General features: G+C 34.4%; 1 protein-coding gene across 6 annotated transcripts; it reads left to right on the plus strand.

Annotated features, from left to right (window-relative positions):
* The first annotated feature begins 1,787 nt into the window (after positions 1-1,787).
* On the plus strand, positions 1,788-18,915 carry LOC108560446 (rho guanine nucleotide exchange factor 18-like). 6 transcript variants are annotated; one of them, XM_017917995.1, is made up of 25 exons: positions 1,788-2,043; positions 4,001-4,219; positions 6,562-6,720; positions 7,154-7,262; positions 7,329-7,506; positions 9,625-9,782; positions 10,416-10,523; positions 10,823-10,889; positions 10,950-11,061; positions 11,168-11,241; positions 11,307-11,410; positions 12,495-12,551; positions 13,616-13,663; positions 13,729-13,978; positions 14,037-14,247; positions 14,314-14,855; positions 14,921-15,078; positions 15,145-15,254; positions 15,456-15,476; positions 15,957-16,135; positions 16,195-16,452; positions 16,513-17,146; positions 17,204-17,433; positions 17,491-17,682; positions 17,735-18,915. In XM_017917995.1, the coding sequence occupies exons 1-25, from the start codon at positions 1,935-1,937 to the stop codon at positions 17,948-17,950; spliced, it is 4,503 nt and encodes a 1,500-aa protein (XP_017773484.1). In that variant the 5' UTR covers positions 1,788-1,934; the 3' UTR covers positions 17,951-18,915. The 6 variants fall into 6 exon arrangements, with proteins under 6 accessions (XP_017773484.1, XP_017773485.1, XP_017773487.1 ...); XM_017917996.1 differs by having other exon boundaries at positions 10,428-10,523; positions 17,735-18,914; XM_017917998.1 differs by having other exon boundaries at positions 6,589-6,720; positions 17,735-18,914.
* Positions 18,916-20,566: the final 1,651 nt, after the last annotated feature.

Raw genomic sequence — 20,566 nt, forward strand, 5'->3', positions numbered from 1 at the left:
CGTAATTTGCCCGCAAAATTGGGAGTGGATTTTGTTTTACGGGGGGTGGGGCGCAGAAGGAAGGTTGGATAGATGATCGGTAACCTTGAGTAGGGAAGGTCCCGCACGCGCCGCTTCCAACGTGTCCCGTTCTTGACCCAATTCCGTGTCTCCGGGTGCCGACCTAGTCGACCCAGCGCCGCGACGCCCGCCATCCGCAGCCAGGGTTGAGCCTCATCCTCCTCCTCGATTTCCAAATACACTCTGTCTCTACTTTTCTCACAACCGCCCCTTCAATTTGGAGACGCGCGTGCATCCGCCGACCACCCTTCAGCCTGTTGATGCCTCATCTCATCTGCTCCTCCTCGCAGACTACTGCAACATTTATTAACAGCAGCGAGAGAGAACCTCTATTTTTAGTCGAGTTGCGAAATAGATCAAATTCACAATCCAAATTAAATAAAACAACGGATCCGATAACAATATCCGAAGCTGTTGTTTTTGCAATCGGTATCAGTTTCTTCTTTAAGCTCACTTCAAGAAAAATCAATTTTCCATCAACTTATACAATTTTATCTACTTCAAAAACCTAAAGTTTTTAAGAAAAGACAATGAACATAACCGAATTACTGATTTCTTTTTCTATTAATTACACTTAAATTACTTAAATTAAACAAGAAATTAAATATAACTATATTTTTTTGCAAATAATTTTAACTAATATAATTTTATATAGTGTTATATTAATTAATACTTGATACTTTTACATTTTTAATACAGATTTTCTCAATATTTTTAATTGAATCAATATACTTTTATTTCTAAGTTTCATATTTCCTCCAAAATTATGTTTTTTTTAACTATAATATTCAGGAAATTTTGATTTTATCTCTATATTATGTAACTTGTATTACTTTTAGAAGACGCTGAAAGCGGATGCAATTAAGAAAATAATGAAAAGTGCTGATTACGGCGCAAGGGTTTGGTTCATAATGGAAATAATCTGACGTTCGAGCACTTAATTTAACGCTTTAACTAATGATGTAAGATTATCAAGATGACCTTCGTATTTTCATTTTGCTCCCAACTACCCTCTTTCTCTCCACATAATATACGAAATTGGCATTATTTGGAGATACTGAGATACGTTCGGAGATTCTTTTTCTTCGCTCCAAACCTACTTTCCTCGAATATCTCGACAGACGATGACCCCATTTCAGCAACCATCCTATCGACAATCCTTCACTTCACCCGTTATCCTAATTAAAAATCAATAAGAAATATTAATAATTGTTGATTGTGGTGCCATCAATCATTGATATGATTCATTGTTGGTGAAAATAAATGGTGGAACGACAAATCATTGATATATGAAGTTTCATGTGTGTGCGTTTCCAGTGACATTGGAAATACCTGCATGTAATTAAGATAACGACGACGAAAACCGTTTACATACGAAAATACCGCTAGAATTAAGACATTTCGTAACGAAATTAAGTATACGCAACGCAAAGCACACACAAGAACAACATGAAACAAAAAAAAAGGACAGGAATGAAAAGGAATTAAGGAAGTGGTGACCACTTTTTTTGTATTGTTGTTGTTGTTGTTAGATGTGCTCGCTCTTCCTGCGTTATTATTGTTGTTGTTCTGCTCTTGCGCAAGGTGTTGTTGCGCTTCATCGCCACCACCTCTACGAACGCGCGATATTTTCCTACTTGAAACGTTATTTGCACACAAAAGAACAATGCTCCATCCAGGCTTCTTGGGCAAAAGGAGGTGGATCTGTCCGGTAGTCGTAAATCTCGAACGATCGGTGAAACATCGGTGATTGCCACGAATCTTCCTACCAAAACGATCCTAAACAGCGTGTATGTAGTGCATGGTTTTCGAATCGGATTAGTTTCTTGGATATTAGTTAACGGCCAAAATGTCGTCGTCGGCGTCGCGACGCCATGACCCTAATCCTAACGGCGGGTCGGTTTAAAAAGACCAGTCGTTGCTATGCGCGCAAAGTTCGGAGGGTCTTCGTAACCTTCATGGGATTAACGTGTCTCGTCGCAGGTAATTCGCATCCCCTTTTGCATTCTATCAATCAATTCCCTGATTTCTGATTTTCATTCGCGTTTTGCAATTGAACAGTTTTTCAATGTCTGTCTATCATAACGGAAACCCAAAGCTAGTTTAATAACTGGTGTTGGGGACAAGAGGGAAGTTTTAACCGAACTAGTTATCTGTTAGTCTGGGGAATATCACGACTAACCGCCGAAGGATTTCATCCTTAAGCCGTTTCCCATCTTTATTTGGGTGGGCATTTGCGGTGTCGAATGTCTGGATGCGTCTGGTTTGCCTTTCCTCTGCTCTTGCTCATTCACATCATTTCAACGAATTTAAACTTAGATCTTTTACATACATAGATATCATGCTTTATAGAAAGACAAAATGATACAAAATAATTTTATTTATTCAGAAATACCTCGTATTTAAAATTACATAAAAAATCATTTTCTGTACTATTTTCTTGAATGATACAATTATATGCTTTACATAACTTTTGTTTGTCAAGTGTTTATTATAATAGTAAGTTGTTATTTAATAAAATAGATGTGTTTATGTAAGTTAAATCGTATTTTTTTTTATTTGAAATCAATTGAGTATTGAGCTTTAGTATATTGAAGTTGAATTGCAAAAATTTTTATTCTTATTCAAATCTTGGATGAATTATAAAGGTACTGCATTAATAGTTCATTTAGTATTGAATAGGACGTTTTGTGATTATAATGTATCCAATTATGATTAAAGCTGAACAGTCGTGAACCTATGAAAGAACTGAATTGTATTGTATTAATTGTATTATTCAAATCTGGGTAGATTTTTAAAATTATTTTAATATATCAATTAGAATTGAAGTGTGTATTCGTTTAATACTGAATTGCATTATGATTGGAGTACGTTCCAGATCTTCAATTTAACAAATCGTTATCATTGTGTATGTGTTTCGGCAATGAAAAGATCGTTTGTATCGTTAATTGCATGCCTGCATAATCGAACAGAAGTTAACATAATTATCGAATCAATCTGTGCAGAGATCATTGACAAGAGAAGTGAGTTTGCCTTTTCTCTGCTCTTGCTTATTCACATCATTTCAACGAATTTAAACTTAGATCTTTTGTAGAAAGAAGTTAAAATAGTTTATTGAAATATATTTGCCAATGTTTTATTGAATAGTCTTACACAAAATGATTTTATTTATTCAGAAATACCTCTAATTTAAAATTACATAAAAAATCATTTTTGTGTACTATTTTCTTGTATGATATCTAAGATGCACAATATGCATTACATAACTTTTGTTTGTCAAGTGTTTATTATAATAGTAAGTTGTTATTTAATAAAATTGATGTGTTTATGTAAGTTAAATCGTATTTTTTTTTAAATGAAATCAATTGAGTTGTAATAAATGATACAAATAGCTTTAGTATATTGAAGTTGAATTGCAAAATTTTTTATTCTTATTCAAATCTTGGATGAATTATAAAGGTACTGCATTAATAGTTCAATTAGTATTGAATAGGACGTTTTATGATTATAATGTATCCAATTATGATTAAAGCTGAACAGTCGTAAACCTATGAAAGAAATGAATTGTATTGTATTAATTGTATTATTCAAATCTGGGTAGATTTTTAAAATTATTTTAATAGATCAATTAGAATTAAAGTGTATTCGTTTAATACTGAATTGCATTATGATTGGAGTACGTTCCAGATCTTCGATTTAACAAATCGTTATCATTGTGTATGCGTTACGGCGATGAAACGATAGTTAATTGCATGCCTGCATAATCGAACAGAAGTTAACATAATTATCTGTGCAGAGATCATTGACAAGAGAAGTGAGCGAGTGAGTGAGCGAATTGTTCCGTTAACTCGTCTTCGCGATCTCCCCGAATCCATCCCATTAATTGGCGAAAGGCCGTAACAGTTCTATTAATAATCCGAATGTGTTTTTATCATTGCAGATGAGTGTGGGCAGAGTGGCGGTGATCCAGACAGCGACGAAGACGTCATCATAGACTACCATCTGGCCGAGATGCTGCCACGGCCAGGACCGCTGCCCACCATCAGCGTGACCCCACATTCGCCGGCGAACAAGACTTATCCGGTTCTTGAGGACACCCTCCACCAGCTCAGGGAGCTCCACGAAACAGTCGAGCGTATGATCGATGTCACCGGAAGACGTAAGTGGATACCTAACATTAAAACACACCACCATCATCATCAAATGAGGAAGGAAAAACGAAACCGATGCAACTACTTTATTATTTTTTTTAATTACGGATCATTCCGTGTGTTTATTCCGGCGGAAACGGGCCGTTCTTTTTGTTTCGTTCCTCTTGTTTCAGTTGGACGATCGGAAATGTTAAATTGCCGTTTAATTTTTATTACGAAACGCGTTTAATCGGTCGCTTTATCTTCGTAATTAGTTGTTAGTTAGTTTTTGCCGTTGATTCACGTCGGTTGCTCTTCTACCTACACCTGCGATAAACTAATGTAAACTTACATGATTTTTGTCATAATCGTTATTTATTTCTATATTTATTAGCACGATGTTTGAATTGCAACGAAACATTACCTAATCAAATCATTTTCTTTTTATAAGAAAATTACATACTTTATTTTAGAAATTTTGATTTGATAACCAAAGGACTAAATAATAATATAATAATCAAATAGTAATCTTGTAAACAAATATAGATTATTTTTTTTGTTTAATTCTGCATTAATGGATTCGTTAAGTTTTTATAAAAAACATTGCTTTAACTCGATTTTCACCGTTTCTTTACACATTTTTATAATCCTTGAATTACAACGTTCATAAACACAATTAAAAGACTTTATAAATGTGTAAATGATAATTTGGGACAGAGTAGTAATTTAATAGATATCTAAATTACATTTTGCAACTCAACAATGACAATGAAATTAATTGCATTGTATTATAAAATCAATAGTACAAATAGCATTATTAATAAGTTTAGCATTCAAACATTATTCCAAATCAACGCGCTCAACAGTTAACAGAAACTTGAATGCATTTTCAATAATATAATAATAACAACGTTTATAATACAATCATATAAATATTAAACTTAAATCACATTTTGGAATATTAGTCAAAAAGTTGTTTGTTTGGGCTTTTTCTCTCTCTTTCATTTTATAAAGTTTTTAAATTTAACACTGATCTCTTAATAATAACACTTCTTCATAAATCAGGATAATTTTCAATAAAAAAAAAAACATATTCAACGTCAGAGTTAAGAATCTTTAATTTCGTCTTCATTTTTCATTCTTCCAATGAAAAACCATCTCATCTGGATTCAATACATTTCTAATATCCTCTTGATCGATGTTATTTCATTCTAGCATATTTTTGTGACTTTCTTTCCAAGAACTATCAACGTTTTCACTTTTGTACTTTAGGAAAAACATAATTGTCATTTTCTCTTTATCATCTAGTTTTTTTTTTGTAATAAAATTATTTAATAGAGCTATTACTCCCTGATCTAATGATCGAATCAGGGAAGTTGTGTTTTCTGGAAGAATTCATGTGTTAACATGGGAGTATTGTTTTATAACAAAAAGAGCTCTTTTCATTGAACGGTTTTGTATTTACTTCATGTAGTTAATGTTGATTGAGGATTAAAATTGCGGAATTCTTTATACCAAAACTTTGTTCTAAGAGATAACTTTAACAGATTGTAACTACATAGATAGGTTTTTCAGGTCGTCTAAATCTAAGTTTATATATCGACATTTAAAGAAGAAAGAACTGTAAATACAAATAAGGTTCAAATTATATCAATTTTAATTATAGTTGATTTCTTTTTTCTATAAGAAAATTAAAATATGTATTTACATTAATGATTATTTCTTAATGATAATTTATTGCAGTCTTTCCTAAAATTAAAAATCAATTTTCTTTTATTGCTAATTGTTACTGAAATATTGAAATGAAAATTAGCTTCATCTTTCCATTACGAAAATATTTTGTTACATATTTTGGAATGTGCAAATTATATAATTTTAAAATTAAAGATATTAATTTTCAATTTATATGCTGATTCTATTAAACTAAAAATTCAATGTAAATAAGGCGAAAAGGCCAAAATTAGTAAATAATATAATGGAAAATTATATTTTAACATTATAATTGTTGTTGTTGATGTAGTAAATGTAAGTTTTACAAATCATGTAATTATTCTAATATTTGGTAAACATATTGATTTGTTGTTTCGCGTAAGAAAAGTTAATTATGTTAATTGTATTAATTAATGGTTTTCATTCATCTAACTCAGACCAAAACTTTTTATGTCCAAAAGACCAAAAGACTAAAATATTACCTTTTTTAATTGGAGCCAAGTTAAAGGTTGTGCTGGACAAAGTTAGAAGATGAAATGATAAAAATGTAGTTGTATTAAGAGATCATTCTGTTTCTGTTTTTTTTTTTGTGTTGAGTAGTTCGTCTAATGCCTTTTGCTCCAAGTGACGTAACGGCAATTGTGTGTTGTCCCTATTCTAGGAATAAAAAATCCGAATATTATTCTAGAGCCGCTGCTAATTCACACGCGACTGAGCGCAAGTTGTCCGACGTTGAACGAATCCGTGCCAGAACTGGAAACGCTCGGGGGTTCTTTAGGTTCGTCACCTCTGCATCAGCCGCACAGCAGAAAGGGAAGCGGTAAGTACAAAACTACAACTACTATAATTGAAGTTGAAGCTCCAAAAGAAACGAGAAATCTCATCATCATCATCATCACCTTTAGACGTTACCCTCATTTATTATTTCGCTTTACGATTCTGAAAATAAACCCGAAAATTCAATTATATTATTTGCAATGGAAAAGCTGAATTGTTTAATGTTTTACGCGCGGCTCGTCTTTCGCTCTTTCACCGAATAACTTTGAAATAAAACGGAGATAAAACTTCTTTTTTTTTTACGTGTGAGCGCGTTTTAATTCGAGTGTTCTTGGAAGCATCCGAACGAAACACAAATATTATTGTAACCAGTCTGAAAAGGTGAAGCTGCAGAGGGAAATTGCAGTGAATGATGATGTTCTTGAAAATCTGGATTGTGATTTGCGAATTTTCGTTTCTATTTTTTTGTTGATTAGGTACGCAAGATTGGTTATGTCAACCGGAAGCGCAGAGGAGGAGATCATGGACGGCGCTGGAGGATTTGAGTGGAACCAAGGAGAAGACGAAACACGGGAGGCAAAGAAGGTTTGTAAATTTGTATTTTATTTTTTAACGTGGATCTTATTGAAATTGTTGTTGTTGTTGTTGCAGCATGTCTTTGAGCAGTATGGAATCGGATCCAGATGAATCTTCCATTATAGATAACGTGGATGGCGTGGCGAAGAGACTTCTGGGAGCTTCGGATCCTTCGGCGGTTTCTGTTAGTCGGAGAGGCACTAGGACAGGTGGTGGTGCAAGTACTCATTCCTTGAACGAAGCCGATCTTCAGGTAATTACAAAAAAAAATCCTTTCGCGTTCATCATTTAGATCAGAGGTTCCCAAAGTTTTTTTGTGTCGTAGACCCTTTGCCATGTTTCTTTCGGTTTTGTTATAATTATTAAGATTTTTGCTCTGAGACTGCGCGTATGCTTGTAACAAGATGATACTGGTACAGTCAACCCTCCTATAACGCGGTACTCTTACAGTGCGGTTTTCGTTCAACAGCATCCCGTCAACGCTTAATTCTTGTTGGAAACCTCTTTTACCTCAAATGGTTCAAGCAATACAAGATGATTCTACAATTTCACTCCCAGTTACAGAAATAGTAAACGTTGCTTCTCGTTTAAGCGATGAAGAATTTGCAGTAAACCATCAGGATGTAAAAGAACTAGTACTCGTGGAAGAAACTTTAGATGAGGAAGAACTGATGGAATCAATTGATGCATCCATCTCAAATGGATTGGTTAAACGAAAATAAGGAAAACGAATGGGTGCAAAATCTCGATTTACAAGATGTGAAAAAAGGGCTAAATTTGGCTAAAGAATTAGAACTTCATTTCATTCAAATTGATCATTCAACGGTGCGCAGCGCAAAGTTTAAAAGAGAGTTAAGAAATTGCTTAGCTTCCTCCTATAGAGAGGTTTTAGTGGAGTTAGAAAGAAAAGCTACAATCGAAAACCAATGTGAAGTTGAACTAAGTGATGAAGACATTTTGTCCATTAAAAGAAGACGAGTTAGGCGACTCATATCTGACAGCGAGGATGAGTGTTGAAAGATTACATAATTTTACAAAAGTCTTCATTGTTTTTGTTGAAAAACAGTCTTTTAGTTTAGTTCTTGTTTCATTTTTTTTAATCAATTCTTAAATAATTTATAATTTATCTTGTCTTTTGTATTTATTGGTCTCCATATAACGCGTTACGAATGATGTAATTTGTACTAATTCCGAGTTTCGTATAGCGCGGTTTCCATATAACGCGGTACGCACTCACCGCGTTATAAAAGGGTTGACTGTATATCATTATGTACAGGTTACACAATTTTATAAACATATATAAAAATTTTTTTTACTTCATAGGTATTTTTATAAATAATGTATGTCTTTATAGTATAATCTGACGTAGACCCCTTGCAGGTTGTCATAGACCACTTTGGGAATCACTGATTTAGATGATTTACTTTAACCCTTTCACACTTAAATTTTTAATATTCAAAATATTTTTTTCTCATAAAACATTGTATGATACTCTACCATCCAGTTTAAGCTAGTTTCCTCCAATAGGTATAGAAACAAGGAAGTCGTGGTAAATGCCAACCATCAGGCCTAACATAAAAATAATTCTTAAAAATTCTTAACATATTTTTATTAATTATATTGAAAATTGTTTTTTTTTAAAACAGTTCTTAAATTTAGATATGCAAAAATATGCATTTTTTTTTGCGAACGCCCTCCACAGTTTTCAAGTTTACAACGTTGTTCATGGCCACCTAACCTGTATTGGCCAATTACCAAGATTATCATATCTGATGTCATTCACAGTGAACTGTGTATAGTTTTTGTCGTTTATCATCTTTATTTATTTTTGCTGCTGCTCGTCAATTTCATGTAAATTTTTCTCTTCGTCTTCTACATCCGAATCAGGTAGTGCTGATATAACAATCTATGTATCTCGCAAGTTTATTTTCTTTAAATTTACGAAAAGATTCAAATATGGTAGAAATTAGTAACGAAATATCTTTGTAATTTTTTTTTTGTCGAGACTACAACTAGTGTTTTTGTTTGTTTATAAACTATCTTCTATTACAGACGATTTAAATATTGTAGAATTTATTCAAATTTGCAAAAAAAAATCAACAATTTGATTTTGTGTGAATTTTTTTGTTAATAATTATTATATGAAATGAAATGTTATATAATTTTGTTAACTACTTTTTTCGTTCTACTTGAAACCAATCATTTTTTTATGAAATAAATTAGTTAAAAGTAATTTTCATATAAAAGACAATAAATTCTCTAAATATGTGTGAATCTGGATATGAAAACAATGAACATCTTAGATTTACATTCTACTTGTTCAAAGCTTTAAGTGTTAACGTGAATACTAAAACGTTACTGTTTTATACAGAATGATTTCAATAAAATCAAAGCAAAACGCGAGGCGGAACAGCTGAGATTACCGGCGAGGCTTCCTCTGCAGAAATCCGTATCGACACCTTCCATCATCGCCGTTCGAGATTTAGTTCCTGAGCCAGCCCTAGTCGGAGCCCAACCGACTCTGCCGATGTAAGTATTTTAAACATACATTTTGCATTTTTTCATATATAAAATTTCTATTTATATATGCATACATACGCATTTTTTTACCATAGCACCAGTTCAATTATGTTTCTGCTTATAATACAGAATTTCATTTAAAAATTACAATTTTATGTGATTTGTTCAATGTTTATTACTTCAGTTTAAAAAAAAAATGGGCTATGTGTCTTTTGTTGTTGTTATTGTGCATGCTTATTGTGATAAAATTGTAAAGAAATTTGATTAATTTTTTTTAAATTAAAAGTGAAAATTAATTGAATCTTTATGGGAGAGAATGTGATTCTCACGAATTACTTTCCATGACGGTCAATAGTTTCTCTGTTAAAACGTTCCATACCGTGAATCCGTTCAAATTACTTGAGCACTTGTCTCGTATTCAAATTAGCTGTAAATTCGTCGATAATTTTGATGTCCGAGACAATGAAATTTCGGACGTGAAAAAGCATTCCGTTTCGGACATTTTTCAAAGCACTTGCGTAATGCCAAAAATGCGTCCAATTGAATGCTTTTTGTCTCTCCTTCTTTTGTATTGTTTTGTTGTTGTTGTTGTTGTTATTTTTTTGAGTCTTGTTGTATTGCGGTGTAGTGCATGTGCTTTAGCTTGGTGTGTAGGGGCAGACCGAGCGGAACGGAGAGCGAGACCGAGGAGGAAGTTTGTCGTTCCACACGTGCCCATTACGACCCTCATCACATCTCCCATCTGCACCAGTAAGTAACCAGCCTTATAAAGAACAGAGTGTAATGAGAATAGAAGAGAAAAAAAAAAGTGAGAAAGAACAAGCCTTAATTAGGAACTATTACTACTACTACTACTGGTTGAAGAACAACGTCAGCATGCTCTTACTTTCAGCTTTCCATTATATTATCATATACATACATGAACTAATGATTACGTAAAAATACACACTCTTCCAGACTACTACTTCTGCTACTTACTTCTGTATTAGAGATGCTCTACTTCTCTTAGAGGAGAATGCGAAAAGCGCTAAAGTTTCCTTGTTTTTCAGCGTCGCCTACGATCCGCAGCTGGAGAAGAGGAGGAAGCGCGGAAGTCTGTTCTTCAGGAAGAAAAAGGTACGTAGACGTTTCCCAACCGGATGCGCCCATTAACACGTGATCTCTCCGCTGTTCCAGGATAAAAGCAAGAAAATCACCCATCAATGGGTCTCGGCTAGTTACGGTTCCACCCACAATTGCGACTTCTGCGGTAAACTATTAAGCAATAAACCAGCCTTGTACTGCGAGAGTGAGTAACTTTATTTGAACATCGTTTATAACAATTATATCCCATTATTTGCACGACCTTTATTTATTTATTATTCTGCTAATTGCTTTCCAAATTCGTTTCGCAGACTGTTTGACGACGGTGCACCAGAATTCCTGTAAAGATAACATTTTGGAATGCACGAAACCGAAAGGATCTAAGGTAAAATCAATGATCTGTCCAAGATCTGCATTTCTTACAGTTTTTTTTTTCTTCTTAACTTTTAGAATTCCGGTAAAATTGGGGCTTTCGCAGTGTCGCAATTATCGAATTCGAAAAGTTCGTTGACGAAACGCGGATCCGGCTCGTTCAGCACGAGCAGCCAAAGCAGGTATTTAATGATTTCGGTGTTGTTGTTTTTATTTTATTTTTGGTTCCACTAAATCGTGTACCATACCATTTATTTATTTTCTTTTTTTGAAAATACGAAACCATTGGCAAGCATCGGGAGCGAAAGGAACGAACGGAGGCAACAGAAACGAATACGCGAATACCAAAAAAAAAATTTCCGTTTGATTATTCAATGTGTCGTAGTTTTGTGTTTCTTCAGTGCATGCGGTTTCTGTACGAACGGCGAAAGTCTCTATCTATCGTTGGTAAATTTGATCCATCTTCCGAACCCATCCAGCAGATACGAACAGTTTTTTTCTTTCTTTTCTTTTCTTTTTTTGGTATGAAGTAAAAGTTGACCACTGAAACTACCTCGCCCTCCACATGATTCTTGAATACATTTATAAAGAGTTATAATAGTATACATGAAAAATAATTCAAACATTTCAATAAGTTTAAATAACTCTTATATCAATCAAGAATGAAGTGAAGTTTTAAGTTCGCACTGAAAAACATGAAGCAATAACCCTGATTGGAGTTATTTACAAATTCTTCGATTTATATGTACATTTTTTTTTCTTCTAATTTGACGTTGTTTTTGTGCTAGAAGAGACTTTCCTCTATATCTACTGACTACATGTAACACTTGATATTTTGTTATGATATTTGTGTTAATTATAAATAGAATGGAATCCCTTTTAGCTTGTTTGCTTGTGGAATGCCTTTGTTCACTAGATATTAATTTCTTTATTTCTCGTATTATTATTATTAATGTTTTAGTTGTGTTTTCTCTTTGACCCTCTATCTTCTTCTTGGTGTTACGATCGCTGTATACCGTGAATGTCCAACTCTCGCAATGTCCCCAATATATTAATATCTCTTGTAAAAAAAATTAAAAAAAAATGTATTGAGTTGGGTTAAAATTTGGCCCTCGAGAAGGAGGAGTGAATCGAAACACTCCCATATTTCGTTTTTTTTTTTGTTTTTCGTTCTGTATTTGATTTTTAATTGGATAATAATTGGTGGTTAACTTTTGTTTGACAAACCCACCCCTTCGACATCCAACCCAACCAAAAAATTAATAGGAGGAGCCAGCTGTGCTACTCACCCTGGCGCAGGGTTGCCACCAAACTGGGAGTGAAGTAAGTCCCCACCCACAAAAAAAAAGCTATCGATCAACTCCTTTATTTAAACAATCTCAGCAAGACAAAATTTGTTTCAAAACAAATTCTACTGAAAACAAAAACAAAAAAAACTTTTTTATTATTATAATAATGATAATTAAAGAAAAGAGTAATCGAATTATATGATCTGTTTGATGTATTTCTACAACACCGACCTCTTCTCTTATCTTCACTCTTCGACATTATTATTATTTCTGTTTGATTTTACAATCGTTTAATTTCGTAGTATTCATATCGAAAGTTCTCATCCTCTGGATTATCTCTACATTTTTATTCTTCGTATATATATATATTCTCTTCTAAATTTTAAACACTATTCTTTTTTTGTTTTTTATTTTTTGTTCTTCGTTGGGGACAATTTTGGCTCTTCGATATGATTTTTGTTTATTTTCATTAATTTTGTTAATTCTAGAAACTAATTGGAAATTTATTAATTTCTATTTATATAAAATACATTTCAAATGATCTATGCAACTTAATTGTTTTAAAATTAACATTTTTCATACTTCTAATTGAACCCAAGATTTTATTTTTCTAATAGTCGATTTATCCATTTCCAAAGACAATTAATATTTCATTTCATGTTTACTTTATGTTACTTAATCTCACATATTCGTATACTTCCCAATATGTGTGCATTTTCGTTATATTTACTTAATTATTAGCTTTACTAAAAGCATTTTTTCTCCTCTCGCATGCCCTTTTTTAAAGCTTTTCCTCTTATTTATCTCTTTCTCTTTGTTTTTTCTTTCTTTTATTATATAAATAATCTCACCTACTCTACAGCTATTTTTCCTCTTGCTACTCACTACATTCTAACACTACGATCTTCTTTACGGATTTACACATATTTATTTGAACAATTTGTATTTTAGGAAACATTATTTTACATTAATCTTTTCACTCTCTTTGTTACGCCGCTTTCTATCTGGCAGAGCTACTCGTCTCTAATTATTTACTATTCCTTCTAATTATTCAACGTTCAGTTTGCGTTTCGAATAACGTGCGATTTTTCATTCCAGCCAAATATTGTGCGATGATACGGACCACAGCCACCACGACTCTGCTAGGTATTCTCGCTATTGTTTCGCAAAGTTTTTCCTGTTGTTTATCGGTCGGTTCATGTTTGTCGCAGCTGCAGCTTCGCCGAAGACGTGCCCTTTGTGCAGCTGGAGTTTCTATCGGACTCGCAGATCACGGCGTCCGATCTGTGCCCGGACACGAGTCTCGGTCTACACGAAGGAGAACCGGATTCGTGGACATCCTGCGTCGGGAAGGAAATCGCAAGGAAACTTAAAGAGAAGGAGGTGAAGAGGCAGGAGCATATTTATGAATTTATCCTGACAGAGAAACACCATTGCATCACGCTGCTGGTGATGCAGAAGGTAGAGGAATATCATTTGGGATACGTAATTTTTTGTTGTTTAATACTGTTTGATTTAGATCTTCGTGGATGGATTGCAGAAGTACTTTCATCTTGGTGCGAGATTGGAGCACATGTTTCCCAGGTTGGCCGATTTGATTGAACTTCATTTGGGGCTGTTGTCCAGGCTGAGGCTTAGGCAGCGAGAAGCCCCTATTGTGACGACAATCGCCGATATTCTGCTCGACGAGTTCTCCAATATTCGAGCGACGAAACTAAAGTCAGCTTATGGTATTATTTATTTTTTTAACTTTAACTTAATTGCAGTCACTAATTGGAGTTTTTTTGTTTTTGTAGGTGAATTCTGCAGCAGACATCGCGATGCCGTTGAGAGCTACAAATGTTACTTGCAAAGTGACGCTCGTTTCGGACAATTCGTCCGACATTGCCAGCAGAATCCGCTGTTAAAAAAGAAAGGAATCCCCGAATGCATACTGTTCGTAACGCAGAGGCTCACCAAGTATCCTTTACTGATCGAACCTCTGATCAAAACCAGCAAAGACAATCGCAAAGAGCAGGAGGCTCTTCAGAGAGCTTTAGCCTTGGTCAAGGAAATTCTCGTTGAGGTTGACGCCCAGGTGGCCGAAAAAGAGAAGGAGGATAGAAAACTTGAAATATACAATAAGATTGACGCCAAATCGTACACCATACATCGCGAGAATAAATTCAAAAAATCCGACATCCTTCAAGGGAATCGATCGTTACGATTCGAAGGCGTAGCCATGCTCATGCAGGGCCGTGGCAAAATGCAAATAGTTCTAGTCATCGTCCTCTCCGACGTCCTGTTCTTCCTGCAGGAGAACTCCAATAAATACACTTTCTTCACACCCGACAATAAAGTAAGATATATATATCCTCTTCCACTTGACACAGTCGTGTATTAATTAATATTTGAAATGTACAGGCCGGCGTGGTGAGCTTGCAAAAGCTGTTGGTCAGGGAGAAAGCGGGACAAGAATCGCGTGGAATTTACCTGATTTCATCAAATCCAGCCGATCCGGAGATGTTCGAGCTGAAGGTGCATAAACCCAAAGACAAGCAGGTCTGGATCCAAGCGATCAGGTAATTTTCAAATACTCAATTGTAATTACAATACTTTTAACTGTTTTATTCTTTTTTTTTATTAAGATCTGCTGTTCAAAATTGTCCTGAGGACGAAGAGGACAACGCCGCCATGAGTCAAGAAGAGAAGCAAACACTTTTAAATGCCAAACAAACTCAGATCAAGCATTTAGTTGGTATGTACTCGAATTTGAACATTGCTTAAATTATTTCATACAAAAATCAAAACCTTATAAGTAAGTTTAAGCAGTGAAATCAACGAAATTAACCATAAATTGCGTAGTTGTAGTTTAGTCAAGTCGTAAAAATCATGTAAAATATACGTAAACTGGATGGAAATAACTTGATTCTGATTGTATTATTTTGTATTTTACCAGACTCTGATATGGACATTGAAGGTAAAAATAACGAAAATTTTGCAGGATAATTAAAAAATATTTATTTTTTCTTTTGTTAAATCCAAAGAATAAACGCAGGAAAAACAAAGACTTTAGCGGCAGTGTGCTTCTTTTCGTTTTCGCTCCGCTTCCTCGTCTTAGCATTATTTTCCACAATTGTCATCAAGCTATAGGAAAATAAATTATACTCGATGTACATAAACCATAAACGATTTTCAAAGTTATTATGCAACTGGCTTTGTTGTGTGAGTCATATAGATCAGTTTCTTTCTATTTATAAAAATGATTATTTATATATATATTTCAGTTAATTTTGTATCCATTTGTACTTGATTTTTTTGTTTGTTTGCCTAATGCATGGTGCATATTATGTAAACGGCGCATTTTCGTTATTCTCCTTGTTTTGCTGGTGAATGTTGTTGAATTAAGTTGAACGAATCGGAGATTGTATGGAAATTTTCTTTGCTTCTTTCTTTACAGGTCTTCTGAGACAGAAGGACGTGGAACTGGCGCTACTTTTGGAGGAGAAAATGTCACTGCAGTTGCAGATGTTGGCGGCAGCCGGCTTGGAGCCTCCGTCTCCTCCAGGTTACAGTCATTTGGTCAATGAGAGCGCGAACACTGATCAGATGTGGAAGGAGGTGTTAACTGTAGTGAATGTAAGAGACGAAAGATATAATTTTTTTTTGGTGATTTTAAGTTTACGTGCTTTTTGTAGGAATGGAATCAACTCGTGGCTACTTCTTTGTTCGCAAACGGTACGAATTTGGCGAGAAGCGTTAGCTCGGCTGGAGAGCATCAGAGCAGCACCTACGTGTCTCCGATTCTTCCTAAGAGGGCGGAAACGTTCGGAGGTTACGATAACAGTAATCCAGGTCCTCTGAAGCTCTTTGGAAGAAAGCTTTACACCGGTATTACGCCGACAATGCTTGGGCCGGATCTCGAGAATTTGAAGTCCGGAGATTCCAGATTATTTGTGAGGAATTATTAAATTACATTCTCTTAATTTGTTTACATGAAAAAACTGAAATTTTAGGAGAAGCTTCCGTATAGAAATTGCGTTCTGACTGCTCCACCACCACCGATGACGAACGGAAATACGTTGACGACACCATGCGAACCAAATTTGGTTGTTAATCAGGAGCATGTCTTGGACAAGGAACAACAGTACGTTGCAGGACAATTGTCGCATTACGTTTACACCTTCTTCTCTGTGATATCGCAACTGATGACCACCAACGATTGCTTGCAAGCGCAGGTGGCGACGATGAAAGGTGGTGGCGGTGATAAACATTACAGACACGATCAGCAGCTGGAGGAGCTCAGGAATCTGCAGGATAAGTTGAACGCGGAGAAGGCGGCCTGGGCGGCGACCAAGGAACAGGAGATGAAAGACCAGGAGGAGAGAAAAGCCGAACTGTTGAAGTGGCAGGAGCAGGTGCGTGCAGAACAGTCGGACGTGAATCACCAAAGGGAGCAGCTGTACCGTAAGATGGAAATCCTCACGAATCAGGGATTGCTCATATCTCCGAACGTGGCGCTTCCCGTCACCGGACAGCTGGACGACAGCTCCGAGGAAAGCAGTCCTCAATCCGATAATTCTTCGGCGGTTAGCAGCGGTGCGGCGCATTCCACGTGCGAGCGCAAGAAAGATCCCAAATGGAATAAGAGTAGGTGTTTTATTTAAAGTGTTTTATGAGACTAATTCGTGTATCGAATATAATCAGGTCAGACGAAGTATCAGATCTCGATGAACCTGATCAGCAACATCAACCAAGCGAAAGCTCCTCAGGTCTCCGTCAAGCAGCTCATACCTTTGAAGCTTGCCTCTCGTTCGAGCTCGAAGAACGTGGGACAAGCAGTCGGACCTCAGCAGATGACGGCGCAGGCGAAGAGGAACAGCACCGGTTACCAGAGGCTAGGAAACGAGAACTTTAGTCCAACTTCAGGAGAAGCTGTAATTTAAATAAAACCTGACAAAGTCTTATAGAAATCTTAATCTATTTGCTCTCAGGCATCCGTAAAGCAGATGATCCCGATGAAGCTGTCGTCGCGCTCGAGCACCGGAAACGTCCAGCAAATGGCGCCTTCCGGTCCTCAGCAAATGCTTCCATTGAAGCTGAGCGAAGAGGAGAAGGTAAGGAGGACAAGCACCGGCTACCAACGGTTGAGGAGTGAGAGTTTCAGTCCACCTTCCGGTGAAACGGTGAGCTCTCATCTTTTTCCAAAAATCAATTGATCAACAATTCCGTTTCTAGACTCCAACCTCGATTCACAGCAGGACTGGTTCGAGTCCGGCGATGATGCAGGCGTCTCCTCCTCCGACATCATCCTGTCCGCCTATCCTTCAGCAGCCACCTTCAGCAGGATCGAAAGCATCGCGCACCAACACTTATCCGAAACTCCCGGATAAGTTCAAGGTGCGTACAGGGGATCAGGTGGCGCCCACCGATGAAGAAGTCATATACTTTTGACGCGACGTTCGCATCAAGTGAACTTGGCGAAAACTGTTTCACATTCGGCAGTCAAAATAATCACATATTTCTATAGCTAATGACGATAATAATAATAATAACTATGATTTCTCTCGTTGCCAAAAAAAAATAAAAAATAAGAAAAAAAAAAAAGTTAAAATATAACAAAGAATCTTTAGTAAAGAATGATGTTAATGATGTGTGTTGGAGGAAGGAAGAAATTTCAAACTGACTGATGATATAGCGTTTTTCTTTTTTCGATTCGACTGTCCGTCGTGTCCGTTGTTGACTTTACTTTAGTCCTTTGATAGTTTCTTACAACTCGCTTGTCTTGGGTCTTCCACAAGTGATTATTTATATTATATTATTATATTACGATCATTATTATTATTATTATACAAGAAGGACACTATACATATAATATATTAATATATAAACTATTTCCTGCCTTTCTTTAATGAGGAAAAGTACTCAATCTTAAGACAATACAATAAATAGTTGTTGTAGATGAAACTGGAGATGATATGACGATGAATGAAGAATACAATACAAAGAATATATATATTTACATTATTTTCTCTTGAGTATATACTTGAAATCAAAGATGATTATACAACTAAATATATATATATTTGATGATGATTAAATTAGTGCATTTAGAATTGGAATCGGGATAGAAGTTACAAGAATTATTAAATTTACACAGAAATGATGATTAACGAAACAAGAAAAAAAAAAATTAAAACATGTTATTTAGAGAGACAGAGAGTTGTTGACGTTTAGCTTTCTTTCCGAAAGACGAAAAACTTAAATATATATATAAATATAATAAACAGAATTAATTGTAATAATCTTTTACTTGTGTGGATTACGTGTGTATGTCTTCGCGGATCTGACGAGGATTAATTTATAATCTATATTTATTTTTATTAATTTATTTTATAAACGATTTATTATTATGTTGCATAGATGAAAGTTAATCAATTTTTTTGTTGTTTCAAATTCGTTTTTTTTTTTTATTTTGTTATCAGACATTGCGATTATTTACGTTATTAATTTGAAATTTCGTTGTGTAATTTATTCCATGAGATGGGATTGAAGACGATGGATGGAAGCAGCAGATGGAGAAGAAATGCGATCTTGCCTTGTACTTGTTAGAAAACACACGGATATGATATAAATATATTAATCTATCTCACAAAAAAAAATATAATGATATAATGTTACATACTTTGTAGATATTTGACAAACAAACAAAAAAAAAATAACTAAAATTATGAAAAAAAAAAATATGATGAGGATATACGTTTTAAATGTATAGGAATATTTCTTGAACCACTTTTATTTCTTGATATATTAACAAACAAACAAAAAAAAAAACTAAATTTCTCGCTTTCATTGATATAATTTACTCACGAATTACAAGTTCGAACGGACAACAACAAAAAAAAATGTAGTCTTGTTATATTAGATTTTAGTTATCAAGTTGGAACGATCTATTTTCTACAAAACGAGGCTTTTCGATGCGAAAATCGCATACTGAAAAAAAAACTGATACACATTTTAGATTTAATGATGATGATAATAACGTTTCCGTACTTATTTATACTATTTATTTTCTACTACTCAATATACAAATAATAATTCCTCCTTATTAATGATGTAACCCAATTAGAGTTTTCCTTCTGTACAAAACAAATTTGAAAATCGAAAATTGTTCCTCTATTATTTTCTCATTGTTTTCACTTTCATTGATTTTTTTTGTATACAAAACACATTCAATCAGAGATTTTCGAAAAGCTAAAGTTGATTTGATGATTACTTAATTAATTATTATTATTATTTCAAATTTCGTTTTCGTACAAAAGGAAAACTCTAGTATAAATCTATTTATATGAAAAGAAAAGGTTGTGTAATTTACTATTTTCGCTCCGTTTTGTTTCATTTTACTACTACTACATACTTTTTTTTTATATGATTATATATATATATATTTCTTATCTTAGTAATACGTGAATGTAAATAATTGCAGAAAAAAAAAGGAGATTTCAATTGCAGATTGATTATGAAAGAGAGAGAGATGTGCAGCCCGTATATTTATTGTAAATACATAATTATTACATGAACATTTTATTATTTTCTATTTCTCTTTTACGATTGTATTACATCTGAGCGTTGTATGCAACAGTTCTGTTTCATTAAAAATTCCTGAATCTATAATGTTGTTACATTTATTTTACCTTTTCTTTTGAAGCTTCGAAACGATATGTTACATCCAGAAATAATTTAATAATATTCTCGTTATGAACATTTTATTTAGATATGCCGAGTTTTGGTGGATACGACCGTTTTTATTTTAAAGGTAAATAAATATTTGTGTACTTTTTATAATTTTTACAATTTTTCAAATAAAAATGTTTTTAATATTGAAATATTTGTAGCAAATCAGTGGTTTCCAAAGTAGATGTTACTACGCCTCCCTCAAAATTATGTAATCATTTGGCGCCTCCAGACCCCCCTTCATTTCATAAAAGGAAAGCGTATTACAGCAAAATGGATAAGAGCACAGGAATGTATCTATACTTGCTGGATTCCCCAAACATTCAGCTTTCATAT

The sequence above is a fragment of the Nicrophorus vespilloides genome, unplaced genomic scaffold (assembly GCF_001412225.1).
Source record: "Nicrophorus vespilloides isolate i.1.1-1 unplaced genomic scaffold, Nicve_v1.0, whole genome shotgun sequence".
Classification (NCBI taxonomy): Eukaryota; Metazoa; Arthropoda; class Insecta; order Coleoptera; family Silphidae; genus Nicrophorus; species Nicrophorus vespilloides.